Source organism: Chiloscyllium punctatum, chromosome 44 (genome assembly GCF_047496795.1).
Source record: "Chiloscyllium punctatum isolate Juve2018m chromosome 44, sChiPun1.3, whole genome shotgun sequence".
Classification (NCBI taxonomy): Eukaryota; Metazoa; Chordata; class Chondrichthyes; order Orectolobiformes; family Hemiscylliidae; genus Chiloscyllium; species Chiloscyllium punctatum.
This window is the reverse complement of record NC_092782.1, coordinates 25,365,117-25,384,592: the sequence shown is the minus strand read 5'-3', so window position 1 is coordinate 25,384,592 and position 19,476 is coordinate 25,365,117. Positions and strand designations below refer to the sequence as shown.

Here is a 19,476-nt window from a genome sequence, read left to right as displayed (position 1 = left end):
TGATGGATGTGGAAGGCTCCTTTAGGGCCTTGGATAGAGGTGAGGGAGGAGGTGTGGGCACAGGTTTTACAGTTCCTGCGGTGGCAGGGCAAAGTGCCAGAATGGGAGGGTGGGTCGTAGGGGGGTGTGGACCTGACCAGGTAGTCGCAGAGGGAACGGTCTTTGCGGAAGGCGGAAAGGGGTGGGGAGGGAAATATATCCCTGGTGGTGGGGTCTTTTTGGAGGTGGCGGAAATGTCGGCGGATGATTTGGTTTATGCGAAGGTTTGTAGGGTGGAAGGTGAGCACCAGGGGCGTTCTGTCCTTGTTACGGTTGGAGGGGTGGGATTTGAGGGCAGAGGTGCGGGATGTGGACGAGATGCGTTGGAGGGCATCTTTAACCACGTGGGAAGGGAAATTGCGGTCTCTAAAGAAGGAGGCCATCTGGTGTGTTCTGTGGTGGAACTGGTCCTCCTGGGAGCAGATCCGGCAGAGGTGGAGAAATTGGGAATACGGAATGGCATTTTTGCAAGAGATAGGGTGGGAAGAGGTGTAATCCAGGTAGCTGTGGGAGTCGGTGGGTTTGTAAAAAATGTCAGTGTCAAGTCGGTCGTCACTAATGGAGATGGAGAGGTCCAGGAAGGGGAGCGAGGTGTCAGAGATGGTCCAGGTAAATTTAAGGTCAGGGTGGAATGTGTTGGTGAAGTTGATGAATTGCTCAACCTCCTCGTGGGAGCACGAGGTGGCGCCAATGCAGTCATCAATGTAGCGGAGGAAGAGGTGGGGAGTAGTGCCGGTGTAATTACGGAAGATCAACTGTTCTACATAGCCAACAAAGAGACAGGCATAGCTGGGGCCCATACGTGTGCCCATGGCTACGCCTTTGGTCTGGAGGAAGTGGGAGGATTCAAAGGAGAAATTGTTAAGGGTGAGGACCAGTTCGGCCAAACGAATGAGAGTGTCAGTGGAAGGGTACTGTTGGGGACGTCTGGAGAGGAAAAAATGGAGGGCTTGGAGGCCCTGGTCATGGCGGATGGAGGGTAGAGGGATTGGATATCCATGGTGAAGATGAGGTGTTGGGGGCCGGGGAAACGGAAGTCTTGGAGGAGGTGGAGGGCGTGGGTGGTGTCTTGAACGTATGTGGGGAGTTTTTGGACTAGGGGGGATAGGACAGTGTCGAGGTAGGTAGAGATGAGTTCGGTGGGGCAGGAGCATGCTGAGACAATGGGTCAGCCAGGGTGGTCAGACTTTTGGATCTTGGGAAGGAGGTAGAACCGGGCAGTGCGGGGTTCCCGGACTATGAGGTTGGAAGCTGTGGGTGGGAGATCTCCTGAGGTGATGAGGTTCTGTATGGGAGAGATTTTTACCTCATCATAAAGAGTAGTTGAGGTGAATGGTATAGATGCCTTTAAGACAAAGCTGAATAAGTAAGCATGAAGGAATTGAGGATTGTGCTTGATAATTAGATGAAGGATAGAAAGAGGCTGTTGTTTAGTATAAATGCCAGCATCGGCGCATTGGGTCATACAGCTTGTTCATATGCTCTACATTCTCTGTGAAAGACTTTGTACTATTGAGGGCTAAAATGGAACTATACATCATCCTTTCTCACAAGCATTCAATGACACAGCAAACTGCTTTGATTGTTCTGGTAATTAGTCATTATAAGGGGCAGATGATATATTGGCTACATCACTTAGCAGTTCCTGAATATATCAAACCTTGCGGTTAAGATTGTGTCATGTTCAACATGCTTTATTTTGCCTTTGAGAGTATCCCAACAGAATAGGATTTTAAGAATATCAAAGCAAGATTGTATATATTTTCACTGTGCTATTTTAATCTGCTAAAAATATTAAAATAGCAGAAAAAAGTAAAGGCTATTGCTATTTATCCAGTAATTTAATCTGTTCCATATTTGAATCTATCACTTCCTGTAAATTGAATGGGCAGTTTTAGACTGAGATGTTCCTTGCCCTGAGTATTTCCAGAATTTTCTGTCTTTTTTACAAATTTCCAGCACCCACAGTATTTTGTTTTTGTACTTGTGTTAAATTCAATGTTACTGTTCCTCCAGTAGACATTCCACTGTTGTCTTCAATAATATTTCTGTTTGTCTCTTTTATATTGTTCACCTTCATTGCTTTCGATATTTTTTTGTCCATGCTTCATCAGATACATCACTTATATTGGCGTATCGTTCTTTTGCAACTCAATTTACTTCATCAGCATCAATGCATTCATCTCAAGCTCTCGTTGTCCCTGGACCATTTCACCCTTTCCCTCCACCTACACCTTAATAAACTCTTCCCCTGGTATTGGTGCGAAGGATTGTAAACTTCAGAAGGATTGAGATACTAACCCCCAGATCCTTGTTTCCCTTAGCTGTATTCTGATCCTATTCCTCCTTGCAGCTTTACCCTTCATAACATATTTATTATCCTCTTTTGGCTGTCCCCTCTCTGACCCAAATGCTTAGTCCTCAGCAAAGGTCACAATTTTATCCTCTTAGCATCTATTGCAATACATTTTGATATTTTTTCTTCTGTCACTTCAGCCTCCCTGGTTATTTCTCTGGCCCTGCAGAGTGGATCTTGTCTTTCATTTTAAGAACTCCTGGACCTCTTCTTCGAGCCTCTCTTGGACTATTCATTGGGGTCTGCCCGCATGACACTAGTTGATTCAATTTCTCTACACCTTTCACCCATTGTGTGTTGTAGAGGAGACATGGCTTTCAAAAGGGCCCTGGATAATTACCTGCAGAGGTAAAATTTGCAAAGCTACAGAGAAAAAGCAGAGGACTGGCAAAAAGCTGGCACAATGGGCTGAATGGCCACCTTCTGAGTTGTTGTAACAAAACTGCAATTGTACTAATGTATATTGTTGTCATTATCTGTTAATGTTAGCGTTTCTATCTCTGAGTACAGACTGTAGAATGGGCTGTCTATATTATATCTGGTACAACCCAGTGGCTAAAGGGAAGTTATTAGTCCTGAGGCATTACAATATATGGGTTTTCAGGGTCTTTTCAGAGGTGCATGGGCTTTTCAAAGGGAGCTCTCATTTGTGACGATAAGGTTTGCAACAATTTGCTGCATTGGTTCAATTTAGTTCAGCAATTTCTCTCGCATGTTTATTAATGCAATTATCCCAGCCCAAACTTTAGATAATTTCCTTGTTTTTATTGAATATTGGTACCTGCTGGAAATCTTCTTGACCTGTTCTCAATGTGAGAAGATTGTGTTCTGAAGCAGATTCCTTCATGTATCCCCTTCCGATTCAAGAATGTTACACAGATGGAACATTTTAAACGTATAAATTCAGTATGATTAGATTAGATTCTCTACAGTGTGGAAACAGGCCCTTTGGCCCAACAAGTCCACACCTACCCTCTGAAGAGCAACCTATCCAGACCCTTTCCCTTAACTAATGCACCTAACACTACAGGCAATTTAGCAAGGCCAATTCACCTAACCTCCACATCTTTGGAATGTGCGAGGAAACCGGAGCACCTGGAGGAAACCCACGCAGACACTGGGAGGATGTGCAAACTCCACACAGACAGTCACCCGAGGCTGGAATTGAACCTGAGACCCTGGTGCTGTGAGGCAGCAGTGCTAACCACTGAGCCTCCATGCTGCCCCAAATTACTCTGGAGCTCAAAAGCAGAAGTGAAATCTTTCAGTACTATAAGGCCTTGCTAATCAGAAATCCTTCATTATGCCTGATGAAATGAAAATCCAATGGACACAAACATTATCAGATCCATGCTATTTAGATTAGATTAGATTACTTACAGTGTGGAAACAGACCCTTCAGCCCAACAAGTCCACACCGCCCCGCCGAAGCTTAACCCACCCATACCCCTACATCTACATCTACATCTACCTCTTACCTAACATTACAGGCAATTTAGCGTGGCCAATTCACCTGACCTGCACATCTTTGGACTGTGGGAGGAAACCGGAGCACCCGGAGGAAACCCACGCAGACACGGGGAGAACATGCAAACTCCACACAGTCAGTCGCCTGAGGCGGGAATTGAACCCGGGTCTCCGGCGCTGTGAGGCAGCAGTGCTAGCCACTCAGTTGAATAAACCATTCAGTTGAATAAAGGAGAGATTAGTAAATTGGTATTTTTCTTATTGTTATAAAAGAAATTGGGCAGAATTGTTAATTAAATACAACCTGCCCTTTATCCATTTTTTGTGTCTAACTGTACTTCCCTCTTATCCTGTCTTTGCCAGAGGAGAGTCTTTGCCAACGTGAAGCCTCTGCGGAAGAGGAACTCCATGATGGACACATCCCTGAGCAGTTTGCAGGTTTGCTACATGGCTCTTCCCCAGCCTGTGAGTCTCCAGAGAACCCTTATCATCTGTACACGAAAGCAAATAAGGAGTTCAGCAGTGACAATGCCTTGAGAATCAAAGGGACAACCCGGGAGCCAAATTTAATTAAAGCAAATTCACTACAATGCACAGATGAAACAAATGAGGCACAGCGGCTGCAAGCTGTCAGTGAAGCATCAATATTAAACAGAAACGGCAAACCACAAGTTCTTCATAAAACCATTTTACACACAAAAGTGAACCAGAATGACAGTGATACATTAGTCAACTCCAGAACTTTTCGGAGTAATGATCGTTGGATAAGTGGCACAGGAGAAAAGCTTGGCTTTGAGGATAGGGCATGCACTTTAGGAAGGGTAAGATCAGGAGGAAAGACTCTTCTCGAGTTACAATTAGCCAGAAACATTTCAAAGTCGGACTCCAACCTTATTACTTGTTCCCCTATTGAGGAAGAATCGAGGAGCAGTCGCTGTGAGTCTGTAACAAACTATTTTAAAGAAAGCAAGCAGTGCACCGGAAAATGTCTGGAACGTACACCTTCTTTCACAGCTGAATGGGAAGAGGTAAGAGTCGTTACAAAAGTACCATCTGCGGGAAATGTCAATTGTGGACATTCCAAGATTGTATTGCATTTAAAGTGTGATTTGTATTGAGGGAACTGTCAGACTATTAAAGCAATAAGAAATAAAACTATCAAATAGGGCCCCTTAAAGATTGACAAGGTAGTCAATATGTGGAACCACACATGATGGGACAGATACTAAATGAATATTTCATATCAGTATTTACTGTGGAGAAAGTTGTGGAGGCTAGGGAAATGAATAATGATACCTTGTAAACAGTCGACATTACAGAAGAGGAAGTGCTAGAAATCTTTAAAAAAAACATAAAAATGGATAAATCTCCAGGACCTGATCAAGTCTATTCCAGGATGTTGTGGGAACCTGGGAAGAAATTGCGGGGCCCTTAGCAGAGATATTTATGTCGTCTACGCCATAGGTGAGGTGCTGAAGGACTGGAGGGTGGCTAATATTGTGCCTTTATTTAAGAAAGGCTGTAGCGAAAAGCCTAAGAACTATAGTCCTGTGTGTCTTACATTAGTGGGGAGGGGGGTAAGTTGTTGGAGGGGTTTCTGAGAGATAGGATTTATATGCATTTGGAGAGGCAAGGACTGATTTTTATATTAATTTACTCACGGATGTGGGCATCTCTGGCTAGACCAGTATATATTGCCCATCCCTAATTGCCCAGAGAGCAGTTAGGAATCAACCACATTGCTGTGGCCTGGACTCACATATAGACCAGACCAGGTAATTATGGCAGTTTTCTTTTCCGAAAGGGTATTAATGATTCAAGATAGTCAACAATGGCTTTGTGCAAATTGTGTCTCACAAACTTGATTTGAGTTTTTAAAGGATGCAAGCAAGAAGATTGATGAGGGCAGAACAGAAGACATCGTCAAAATGAACTTTAGTTAAGCCTTTGACAAGGTTCCACATGGTCGACTGGTTAGTAAAATTAGATCACATGGGATCCAGGGACAGCTTGTCAACTGTACAGAATTGGTTTGACAGTAAGAGACAGAGCATGGTGGTGGAGGGTTGTTTTTTGGACTGGAGGCTTGTGACCAGCAGTGTTCTGCAGGGATCAGTGTTGGATCCACTGTCGTTTGTCATTTTTATAAACAATTTGGATGAGAATTCGGAAGGCCTGGTTAGTAATTTTATGGGATGACACCAAAATTGGTGGTATAGTGGACAGTGAAGAAGATTATCAAAGATTATAAAGGGATCTTGATCGATTGGGCCAATGAGTGGCAGATGGACTTTAATTTGGATAAATGCAAGGTGTTACATTTTGGTAAGACAAAAAAAGGGCAGGGCCCTGGGTAGTGTTGTTGAACAGAGAGACCTAGGGGTTCAGGTACATAGTACTTTGAAAGTTACATTACAAGTAGACCAGTTGGTGAAGTCTTTTGCATGCTTGAGTATGATCAGACCATTGAGTATAGGAATTGGGATGCCATGTTGCAGTTGTACAGGAGGCTGCGTTTGGAACACTGTGTACAGTTTTGGTTGCCCTATTGGCAAAAGGGCCCAGAAAGGATTTACAAGGATGTTCCTGGGGCTAGAGGGTTTGAGTTATAAGGAGAGGTTGGATAGGCTGGGATTTTTTTCACTGCGGCGTAGGAGGTTAAGGGATGACCTTATAGAGGTTTATTAAATCATGAGGGACATAAATAAGGTGAATAGCAAAGGTCTTTTGCTTAGGGTAAGGAAGTTCAAAACTAGAGGGCTTGTTTTTAAGATGAAAGGAGAAAAATTTAAAAAGGACCTGAGGGGCAACTTTTTCACACAAAGGATGGTTCATATGTAAAACAACCTGCCAGAGAAAGTGGTAGACGCAGGTACAGTTACAACATTTAAATACATTTGGACATGTACATGAATAGGAAAGGTTTAGAGGGGTATGGGCCAGTGGGTCCTGTTCAGTTAGGTAAACTGTTTTGTATGGATGAGTTGGACCAAAGGATCTGTTTCTTGCTGTATGAATCTATGACTCTAGACTTGTGAATGATGCCTAAACTCTAGAGATGCAACTATGCAATAAATTGAAACACGGTGGTCATTGGCACTATATTTGCTCGGATTGTTAATAGTAGCAAATAAACTATCTTGAAAGGACTTAACATTTCAAGAGTCTGATGTAAATATGCTAATAAACACACAGTTTTTTTAAAATTAATAATTCAGATCTTAATTCAGTACTTTACACAAAGTTGAATTCTATTCTGAACATATAAAATTATAATTTAAAAGTGATTTTTGGGAATAGTATTTCTTTTTGAAGAAACATTGGTTGTGAGGGGCACATCACCTCTTCATCCCTAGAACCTGGATTCTGCTCCAGCCCACTGTGAGAGGTTGAAAGGACTTCTGGCTGCTGGCTATGCATTTCAGTTAGAGATTGCATGGTATCAATCAAGTGCTTTGTGGTTGCAAAAATGCTTCTATTTCAACAATAGCTAGTCTGGTTGAGAAGAGCTACCAGATTGTGACAGGAATTACACTGGTATAGTAGTTACAATTGAGAATGAGTATAGGGCACTTCTGTGGGGCAAAAGCTGAGGTGACTTTATCTAACATTTGGTAGTTCACCAGCCCATGTGTGGTTAAAGCTTGGTGTTCTCGATTCAAGTCAAAAAATAAAAATAAATACCTTTGATTATGTAATATATCAAATATTTACAGTATTCTGAATAATTCCACTTATTAATTACTGAGTTTAAGTTAATTTATTAGTGAGTATAAAAGAACAGGAAATGACATCACCAGCCCAAGGAAACCTAAATAGGAAGCGGGTCACTAACAGCAGTGCTTCACTGAAGGTTCACTGATAATGTTACCTAGTATGGTGACAAAACATCTGAAAATGAACCTTCCAGCTCAGTGAGCAAACTTACATCCAAGTTAATTTATTTCCAATATTATCTGAAAAAAAGACTGAAGATTTCAGACGCTTTGATCGCTTGCTGGAAATGTGCAAAGTAGTTGCTGTCATGGGGTTTTGTGACTCAATATGGGTGAACTCAGTACTTCCATTACCCAGCCAAAAATACTTGCAATATTTACTGATAATAAGACATCCTTTTCTATCCCAAATGTTAGGAGAATCAACATTGTGGATATCTCACCAACTGAGCCATAAAAGATTAAAGCGCAGAAAAGGACCAATTCACTCATGAAACCTGTGCCAAGTCTTTGCTGGAACAATCCAAAAGTTAATCCCTTTCCTTCCCCTTGCATTCTCCTTTACTTCAACTATATATATATATATTCACACTTCCCTTTAAAAGATGCAATTATCTAAATTAACCCCAGTGGGAAAACATTACATGCTCCACTAATGCAGTGAGTAGTTTTTTTATTTCAAAGCTCTCTTCTCTCTTTGGGACAATTTTAAATTGATGAACCCTCATCATTGAGTTTTATCAGTGGAAATAAACTTTCCTTAGTCAGCTTATCAAATCTTCTGATAGTTTTAGTAACTCTTAAATCTCCTCTTGGCCTTGGGATCCCTCATTTGAGTAAATCATTGAACTTCAAATGCATTCTAAAAAATGTAAAGGTTTTCATGGTGAGAGCAGTGACGTTGAGAAAGGCAAAATTATGGTTATCCCTTGTAAAATGTTGCTCTGATAAAAGAACAGTGCAACCATAAATCTGCCTTGCTCAATGTTACATGTAGTCATTGGGACTTCTGGGATTAATCGGTGACAAAAGGGAGAATTTTATGTTGTAAACAGATCATAGAACTCATCCAGTAATGGGAATGTTCATCATTAATTATTTTCCACTTGTAATTGTAACTTACATTTTTTATGCTTTGAGATGTAATTGCTATCAGGGTTTTTTTGGACAGGACTGTAACTAAGACTAAAGCTGAGCAAATAGTTGTAATGGATCCCACGGGTGTACCTAATCGGAGCAGAACACAGTCTTTGCTTTTGCAGGTGTTCAGAGCTCTAAAGTGGATGAGCCAGTGAAGTAGCTGTTTAGAGATTAATGGTTCTTAATATGTCTTTGCAGATTGATAAAATCATGAGCTCTATAGGAGCTGGAATCAATACCGGCCTGAAAGGAAAACATGATGATGTTTCAGGTAAGGAACAAAACCTGAATGCACATGATTGCATTCCCATTAAATTCGTGAAAAACAAATATTTATCATTGATAAATAATAAGGATCCTCAATACAGTTGTCAAGTGTTGTTATTTATTGAGTCTTGCAAAATCCTTTAGTGAAAGCCTTTTTCTCCCTTGGCCTTGGGAATATACATAATTTGACAAAATATGGGCTAATAAATGAAATTTGTTCAAAACAAATTATGTTCAACTAACTTGATTAAGTTCTCTGATGAAAACAATGCAGTGGGTTGATGCGAGCAGTGCAGTGTATGTTGTATACATCGAATTTCCACAGGTTTTTGGCAACAAGTCACTTAATACACTGGGAACTATTATTAAAATCTCAGAATTATTAAAACAGTGGCAACATGGAAAAGGAATTGGATCAGGGACAGAAAGCAGAGAGTGGTGGGAAATGTCGAGAGTGTGGTGCTGGAAAAGCATCCGAGGAGCAGGAGAATCAACGTTTCGGGCAAAAGCCCTTCACTGAAGTGTCGATTCTCCAGCTCCTCAGTGCTGCCTGATCTGCTGTGCTTTTCTAGCACCACACTCTCAACTCTGATCTCCAGCATCTGCCATCCTCACTTTTGCCTCGTAGTGGTAAATGGTTGTCTTTCAGACCCCTGGTAGACGTTTATAGAGGTGTGCCCCAGATCTTGATTACAAGACCACTGCTTCATCTGAGATATATTAGTGACCTGAACTTGAGTATATGGGGAAGAATTTTAAAGAATCCAGGTGACATGAAACCTGACAATGTAAAATCTAAAGTGATTAGTAACACAGTTCAGGAATGCCAAAGACAGGATGGTGAAATAAACAGATACATAGCAGATGAAGTTTAATACACTGAAGTGCTATATTTAATCTGAAGAATGAAGAAATGTAAAGAGGGTGTAGAAACAGCTTTCTGTGAATATTCTGTGCACACAAATCTTTGAAGCTGACAGGATAAGTTCAGAAGGCTGTTAAAAAACCATGACCAAATCAACAGCTAATATCATCTAGAAGGACAAGGGCGGCAGATAAATGGGAACACCCACCACTTGCAAGTTTCCCTGTAACACTCACCATCCTGACTTTGCTACATATCGCTGTTCCTTTGGTGTCACTGGGTCAAATGCCTGGAATTCCCTCCACCAAAGTATTGTGAGTCCACATGGACTGCAGCGATTAAAGAAGGCAGCTTCCCAACACTTTCTCAAGGGCGACTGGGGATGAGCAATAAATGCTGGTCCAGCTAGCGACACCCATGTGCCATGAGAATTTATTAAAAATATGGAATTTGTGATTAACAAAAGGCTCAGAATACAGAAGCAATGTAGTCATGCCAAATATTTTTAAAAACACTTCTTTGTCCTCAGATTATTGTATTTACGAAAGATGTTAAGATCTTAGAGACAATGCAGTAAGAAATTTATGAGAATGGTCCTAAAACATGGGGACTTCATTTAATTGGAGAGACTGGTGAAGCTGGGATTGGTCTCTATACAAAAAAGGTTAAAAAGAGATTTAATAAAACTGTTCAAAAATCATGAAAGGCTTTGATAGAGTGAATGTGAAGAAACTGTTACTAGTGACAGAAGGATCAGCAACCAGAAGGCATGTATTTCCAGTGATTGGTAAAAGAACAAGGCAACATAAAGAAACATGTATGAATTATTGTAATCTGGGAAAGACTACCTGACAATTGTTAGAAGCAGCTTTGGCAGTAACTCTCCAAAGGGAACTGAATCAATGCATGAAGGGGACAAATTTACTGAGCTATGGGGTAAGAGTCTGAAGGTGCAACAAAATGGATAGTTCTACAAAAGAAGCAGGTGAACAAAATGGTTGAATTTCGCTTAGTTCTAGTTGTATGATTCAATGCTTCACATTAAAAGCTCACTTCTAACAACCTAACTGGCACTAAGTCTCGCTTGCCATCATGTTTTTAGTTTGTGCTCTTCTCAACGGCAAGCGAGGTTTGTCCAAAATAGCGCATCAGTGTATGACACTATGATCTTTTTGCAATAAATTCTGTGTCCTAGGATCCTACTCCACCAGCTATTTGACGGAGGAGCAGTGCTCCAAAAGCTTGTATTTCCAAATAAACCTGCTGGACTATCAACTGGTGTGGTGTGATTTTTAACTTTTCCCAAACAGTTGAAGTGTAAATTCTCCTTTGTGTTTTAAGTCCCTTCAAGGCACCACCCCTGTCGATCTCTGTAACCACCTCCAGCCTTGCAGGACCCTCCCTAAATTCCATTCTTTGGCTCCATTTTCATGTGCATTTCCCTCCCAGTTTTTTTGTCCCATCATTGATGGCTTTGCTTTAAGCCACTCTGCTCAATGTTCTATAATTTCCTTCTATCTCCTTGCCACAATTATCCTTAAAACCATCTGACTACTTTCGCAGTAATGTTACTGTCTTTGAGTAGGTAGCAATGTTTCTTTTGGTAACGCCTCCATCAGTTGCCTGGAGACATTTTTAGTGTGTTAAATAAAATGCAAGTTATTGTTATCAAATGAGAAACTGACTTTTCATTATACCATGATTTTTTTTGTCACTGTATCGAGGAAATGGTGTCGCCCATCATGTTTGTTACAGCTATTGCATTCACCTGCACTTCCCAAAATAACTGTGATCTGTCTTTAATGGTGAAGAATAAAATGAGAAGCTATTAAACGTTAATATGCTTATGGTTCAATTTGATATGTAGATTGTCCCTCTGTTATGGACATATGTAAACATAGTACCGATGCAGTGTAATGTACTTTATGTCAGTTAAAACAGAGGTCTGAACAAATGTTAAGGTGAATACTCTCAACTCTGGTCTGACAAGATTTCTTTGAGATCACATATATTAGTTTGAAGGAAAAGTTAAAAGGCATCCAACTGCAAGTATGTTTTGGCACTTCACCTATAAAACATTTGAAAAATGTTTATTGCTTTTAAAAGTTTTAGTAATTTTGATGAAAGTGCATTGAATTGTGATAGTGTTTGCACATTATTTCAAGACTGATGTTGTCAGTGTGCTCTGTTAGAGGAAGCAGTAGCACTTACAGAAAGCAGACTGAAGAATTTTGTACAGTGGTATTTCCTGCATTTGTTTTAACTGAACTCATCATTCAAGGTTGGCGTATGTGTGTGTGTGTGTGTGTAGGAGGGAACAGCATCAGCATCTGCATCAGCAACAGATTTACAGCTAGCAGACAAAGAAATCTGGTTTTCTGATGGCCTTTATAGAGACTGTGAGGTGTAGCCTGGGCTGGGCAATGAACAGGAGAAGGGGGGGAGCATGAAGCATGGTACAGCATACTGATGAGTGTGGGAGTACTTGATAAAAAGAATCCTAGCTACTGGCAGAACAGTGCTTACCGTGGAGAACTGCGACATTCACACGTTCAGGGACCAGCCTGCTTTTAATATTCTCTCTTTGATGTGTTCTTTAGACAGACTACTATATATATAGAGATAGACACCTTGGCATGCTGGATCCACATCTTGTTGCAATACCTGCTGGCTGTGAGAAGCGTTCCAGCATTTAGTCAAGCTACAGAGAATAATATTGTCAATAGACTTGTGCACCACAAAAGCTATCAAGCTGGCGGGCTCTTTCGACAGTCACATTCCGAGGAATACGATGTGGCAATGCCACCTCTCAACCTCGGAATGCCCCTATTACCGGATTGATGGTATGTCACTACTGAAGCGGCTTCCCCTTCAACCTCTTACAGGACCCAGAGTTGTATTTCAGACTGTGGGACGGTGGCTGGAGAGCATAGGACTTCCCCAGTATGAGAACCACCTGCTGGCAAATGGATTTGACAACATCCAATTCATGGTAAGCTACCTTCTGTTTTATTTTGCGCATGAACAGTTGATGTTTTCTCAAGACCATGCTCCTTCTTACCTTCCTCCCTCCCTTTCTCTCTCTCTATCTGTCTCTCTGCCCCCCTAGATCATGACCTGTATCCATTGTATTGTTGCCCCAGCAACTGTGGACCTGTGTGGTCCATTAAACTTAGCATTGGAGGCATCAGTTTATCTACCATTACCACAATGGATTAATTGATCTCTGTTGCTGTGTGTCTGTGTACCTTTGTATCCTGTGTGTGTGTGTGTGTGTCTCTTTCTGTGTGAAGTAAAACTATATATCATCATATCTTGCACATCCAATGGGCAAGAGAACATTAGTTGATTAGTTTTGTTTCTGGAAAGGAATTATTTTGTGAATGTACATACATGAATGTTATAATTAGGGTAGAGTTGAAATTTAACTCTGTACAAGTATACACAAACACAAGTTTTCTTATCTGTGAATTAAAAAGATACTTGAGTCATAGGATAATTAAAACACTAAGATATGAGAGATTTTCAATGGCCAAATATCTTGGCAACATTTTAAAATTGCTTATCCCATCTTCTTTGACAAAATAAAAGTTTATGTAAAAATGAGACTTTGACACAATTCAATTCTGATCATTAAGATTTTTGATTAAAACAGAGCTGAAATGATGTCTCTAAGCCATATAGACAGATACCTCATACCTATAGAGAAACAATAACTTCTATTCTACTTGTTTTTTTAGAAATCAGTTTTGTATTTCATTTTCACTGTATACAGCTCATAGAAATATGTGGTGACTTCAGCGAGAGAGAGAAAAGCAATTATTGTAGTTACTAGGAGACCAGCTATAATTAGCTGTTTCTTACAGGGAGTGTCAATCACTGACAGAATGCCTACATTATAATCTTCCCTACCCACACCAAGCTATAACCTGAACTCATTCTTTTTAAAAATTGATGTAGATGAATTGAATTAATATGGAATTGTGTGTTTTCATATATTTATCTTGTTTATAAGGTAGAGTTATAAATCTAAAGTTTATTCATGTCATACCAGTGGAAGGAAATGTGTTGCTGGTTCTCAAGTCGGTTTACTCCAGTCTGCAGTGAATTTAATATGATTTTGAGTGTTAAATCTAACTCTTGATCTTTCATCAATTCCTTTAAACCATAAATCTAACCAGAAAAAGCAACTTCCACTGCACAACAGCCTCTACTCGGGCTCTTTAAAGAATTCTGTGTTAGGTAGATTTAGGTGATGACCCAGTAATGTTCCAGTTTTTCTGTTGTTGGTAAAAATGCTGAAGGTTAAAATTTTTAAACAATAGCTTGTACATCATTTCAGCAAGGTCACCCATTCCTTTCAGAGTCTTTATAGCTGGTGAAATTAACAGTAATATGCAGTTTTTCCATTAAGGTGAGATGTGTCAATCTGCAAAGTGGTGTGTTCATTATGTTAGACCAATATTTTAACTTTGAAACTGAAAAGTGATTTCTTTTCTGAAGATTAGGGATAGCTGATGAAAATGATCAGATTTGATTTAGTAAACATACCCATAGAAAATTCTGTTTCCTACAGTCAAGTACTTGAAGCTCACTCAAGCTTTCCTTAACAACCATGACGACTTTGTCTTTTGTCAAAATGACTTCATTAGAAATACAGAAGCTAAAGTTTTGGTAATGTTTACCTCTAATAGGAGCAACTAAAAATATTTTTCATGAGCAATATATATTTCAGAAATGCTTCTTGTAATGTTCAATTAACCTCATATAATAATATATTTCTATACTTCATATACCCATTCAGGCTGTCAAACCCCTTTCACAATTCAATCAAATCCTAGTTGATCTATTCCTCAAAATCACCCTTGATCCATTCTCTCCTAATTTCTTTCCACTTGCTTCAAGGGAACTTGTTTATTTTTAGCTGACAGAAAACGTCAATGTTTGGGGGCAAGGATGCACAGAATATTTTCAAAAGACCTCCATGACCTGGAGGAAAATATATGTGGAAAATTTGAAAATAAGATCACTGATTCAAGTAGTGTGGAAATAAATCCCTCAGTTTAGTGTTTATTAAATGTTTATTAATATTTCAACACTTTAAAACCTACACCACCAAATATAAATGCTCGATTGGTTCCTAAGTAGTGATATTAAGTGACTACACTGCTATATAAAACATTTGGTTAGTTCCTAAATAGTGATTTTAACAATGTGTTTTTATTAAAGTTCCCTTCCCCCTTCCTGCGTGGGGGATCTTTGAGGCAAACCCTGTGGAGATGAGCGGGGTCTTGGCCACCAACTGCAGAGCTGGCAACATCCCCACGTTGTCTCTTTTTAAGGAACACTTGCCACTACTTGTGCAAGCCCGGCACTTACATGCCAGCCGTGAGACTTTCCCCAGGACTCTGAGGTCGGAAGTCCTCGCCCCACGTGGCCAACTAGAGGCAGATGACACTTCTGTACTTAGCAGCGCCACTGGGGAGGTAGTGGCTGCTGTTAATACTACACCTAAGGGAGGCCTTGGATTGAGGAGGTTCCCAGGCATGAGCACATGATAGCTGGAGGTGCATCTTGGGAAGGGTAGATGAGGGATTATGGCCGTAAAGCCATCCCCTTTCTCGATGTTGGGTCCCCTTGATCAGGCCTTAAGTGCTATTGAACAAGGAAAATCTTGGGGGTGCCCACATGCAAATGTGCCAAAGTTTGCTTGTCGTGTTTTCCAAATGCCAATCCCATTTCCCAGTGATGGAAGATGAGGTCATTAAGTGTGAATTAATTATCCATTTAACATCCTCTATTGGCAATGCGCAGAAAGGGTTTAACTAGTCCATGTCACCAAATTAGTCACCAAAAGGCACAAGATTCCATCCATTGTTTAGTTAGATTGCTTTACTTCTGGCCATTACATGGTCCATTTAGTTATAAAAAAACACATGAACTAGTTTCCTAGGAAGCACATTTAATATATTTTTTAAATGTCTTCAAGTCAACTTATTAAGAAGCATCATCAGAGACAGAATATTCTAAAAGTTGGGACACAGGACAGTATCCTTGCATTTGAGACAATGTTACAAAAGTAGCTTTCAGTGAAGGGTTACAATCAGAAGAGAAACAGAACTTTTCCAGCCCAACTGAACCAGATGTATGTTCCTAACATTTCAGCTTTTATTTCTAATTTCCGTCTTTTGTAATTATTGTCTTCACCTCTATAACCCTAATGAAGATCTTTCTATCCAATTGCATCATTGCGTTCACATTTTCTGCTGTAAATATTATATCCATTAGCAATTACTCTGTTTCCCTTTGACTATTTGGCACTTTAAATTAGGGAGTTGCCTTCATGCATTTATTAATCCATAGCTATTAAAGGTTTTTAAGCCATATGAGAGACATTTAATATTCCAGCCACTGTGCAACACAAATCATATCAAGGGAAGGCTATTTGGCACTGAATGTATTGGCTTAAATCAAATTTCCAAAAGGATCTGATATATAATTTATCCTGTGCTTTCTACATTAGAAGAAGACATTCATTCATGTTATAATTAAAGCTTGGAATTTTTAAAGCAAATGTTCATGTTGATATTGGTCTTAAAAAGACTTTTGTTTTATAGAACATTGATTGACAGTATTTTTTCCTCTGGAAGATGGTATGTCTGTATGTGAAAGGAGATTTTGCTAAGTCTTCCAGTTATCACTGATAATGTTGAATAAAGATCAGAAATGTTAACAGATGAAAATAATCATCAGTAATGAAGGTGCTCTGAGTTGAATTCAGAACATTCTTTTTGCATTTTTCCCATAAATTCATGGGTGAGAATTTTAATTTGCTGGGGAAGTAAGAGGGTTGGGAATATTTTGGATGAATAATGTAGTCTGTGTTTTAGGTGGTTTTTGCCTGTATTTATTTATTCTTCAAAACAATTGGAACATTTCCACTTCTCTTTTTGGTAAGCAATTCTTTTTGTTTGTGATCATCGCTAATTCCTTATCTTCTGATAGGATGTCTGTAAGCTTGCTTCAATGACTGAAAGATCTATGAAATCTCAATGCACATCCTTGTTAGTAAGTTATTAGCCTGCAGTTTTCCAACCTGTTCTCCTCCACACCAGTACTTCAAAATATTTTCTATCGGAATAAATACCTGTTTTCCCTCAACCTGATTTAAAACAAAAGTGAGACAGATCTCTTTTGTAAAAACACAAGCTGTACAAAACACCTATGGAGAACAACTGAGGAATACCTTCAGTTCAAAATGCAAAGCTGATTTTAGGAAATATATTTACACTTAAGGTTGCAAACTGTCTCAATAGATTATAGATGATAATGAACTACTGGTATCTCACTAGTAGACTTATGCATTCTGACACAAGTGTTCACCATTTTTCTTACCATATCTGTTGAATACTAAGAAGGATTAATGATGTAGTGGAATTCTGTCTTTAAATTGTTTGTCTTATACAGCCCTGTAGTCATTAACAGTACCAATGATGCTGTTAACAATCATATGACAAGTTAACAATCCCTGCAGATCCAGAAAGCAAACCTGTCAACCTGGCAAAAGTGTTGTTTTTTTTTGCATCCAACTGTTAATGGTACAGATTCGGTACATACTAACAAAATTAGTCTTTGTGTAATATTAAAATATTGCATTGCAAAAGTAAGAGTATGTGTTACTATCTATCACAAAGTTGGAGGTGGAACATTGATGGTCAAACTGGTGTAATTTTTAAACTGCTTTTATAAACATTGTATGCTCTCCTCTGATATGACTTCCAGTCCGTACTTTTCCATTCCTGTTTGCAAAGGCATTACAGAGGGAAGAAAGAGCCCTCTACAGTTTTGTTTTTCATTCCACATGCATTGCACCAGGAATAATAAAATGATTAGGGTCAGGTTTTAATAAGCCTTTTCTCTAGATGTGGCATTTCAATGATGCAGCACACTGCAGTCAATAATCATTCCATTGTGCCCAACGGGATAAAATTAATACATTTAAATTTTTAATGAGCAACCGCCATTTCTAAAGAAATGCCTATTGTCATTAATATTCCAAACAAACAAGAATATCCAACAACTTAAAGAATGCCAGCCTTGATATGTTTTACATTGTTGAATGTAAACTGATTGGATAAATTCCTGCCCATCTAAGCATCAGATATCTATCCTAGAGTTGATTCATTACCTCATACCCCTTCATGACCTCACTCCTCCCTATCTCTATCACTACTTTCCACCCTACAACCTGCCGAGAATTCTCTGTTCTTTCAACTCTGAAACTAAACACATCTTGTAGCTTTTCCAAGTACTTTGTTCATTCTTGAAGGATGCACCTTTGGCCATCAAAGCCCTACACCTGTGGAAATCTCTCCATAAACATTCTGTCTCGCCAATTCCTATCTTTCTTTAAAACTCATCTGTCCCCAAACATTTAGTCATGAATCTAAAAATCTTTTTTTTGTCTTGGTATTTGCCAAGTATCTAGGGGTGTGCTGTCTAGATGGATTAGCCACCGGAAGTACAGGGTTACAGAGATAGGTAGGGGATAGGTCTGGTAGGTGTGAACTCAATGGGCCAAATGACCTGCTTCCACACTGTAGTGATTCTATAAAATTTACTGTTTAACATGACAGGAGATTTGGACAGTAGAGGAGAAAGAACAAGGCAGTAACACAGGAGAATAACTCAAGTGAGCTGGAGGGTGACAGGGAGGGACAGAGCTAATAAGCAGACCAATAAGCAGTCCGCATAAAGAAAAACAAATGATTAAAGGACTGAATTAAAGGGGTTTTTTTTAATCAGAATGTATACAGCCACACATAACAAAATGGATGAATTGATAGCACAAATGTAAGTAAATGTTTATGACCTGATAGCCATTACAAAGACATGGTGCAAAATGACCTGAATATTCCAGTATATTGACCTGAATATTCCAGTATATTGACATTTCAGGAGAGAGAGAAGGGAAGTGAGGTAGGTCTGTTAATAATCAATGAGCTCAGTACAGTAGTGAGCAATGATTTTGTTTCAGTGGATTAAAATATGGAATCAGTGTTTATGGAGATAAAAAATAACAAAGACAAGAAGACAGAAGTAGGAATGATCTATAGTCTCTCTGACACTAGCTACATTGTAGGACAGAATATAAATCAAGAAATAATGAGTGCTTGAAAGAAAGGACTTGCAATATTTGTGGGTAATGTCAATCTTTATTATAGATTGGACAAATCACATTGTCAGAAGTAACCTTGAGGATGAGTTAATAAATTGTATTTGGAATATCTAGAACAGACTACTCCTAATCTAGTAATGAGTTCAGATGAATTTTAATTCGTAGTAGTGGGATGCTTGAGATAAGCATGATAATAATGTGAATTTCACATTCACTTGGAAGTTGAGGAAATTTGGGTTTGAAACTAGTGTCTTGAACTTAAATAATAGCAATTACAAGGGAATAGAGATAAAGTTGGCAAAATTGGAAAGGACATTAAGTTAAAAAAAAGTAAAGAAGCACTGGCAGATAGCTAAAGAAATATTGCCTAACTCTTGACAAGGGTATATTCCATTGAGAAAGAAATGTACTCTGGGAAGGATGCCTCATCCATGGATAAATAAAAAAA

The 19,476-nt window shown here is 39.4% G+C and overlaps 1 protein-coding gene across 16 annotated transcripts in view; it reads left to right on the top strand.

Annotated features, from left to right (window-relative positions):
• Positions 1–19,476, top strand: part of anks1b (ankyrin repeat and sterile alpha motif domain containing 1B) — an 810,941-nt gene that overhangs the window by 700,034 nt on the left and 91,431 nt on the right. For 14 of the 16 annotated variants that reach the window (XM_072562474.1, XM_072562483.1, XM_072562481.1 and 11 more), the window contains 3 exons: positions 4,226–4,890; positions 8,917–8,989; positions 12,736–12,842. In XM_072562474.1, coding sequence (XP_072418575.1) covers positions 4,226–4,890; positions 8,917–8,989; positions 12,736–12,842 — 845 coding nt within the window. Of the gene's footprint in view, positions 1–4,225; positions 4,891–8,916; positions 8,990–12,219; positions 12,843–19,476 lie in introns of those variants that run through there. The other 2 variants (XM_072562495.1, XM_072562496.1) reach the window with 2 other exon arrangements.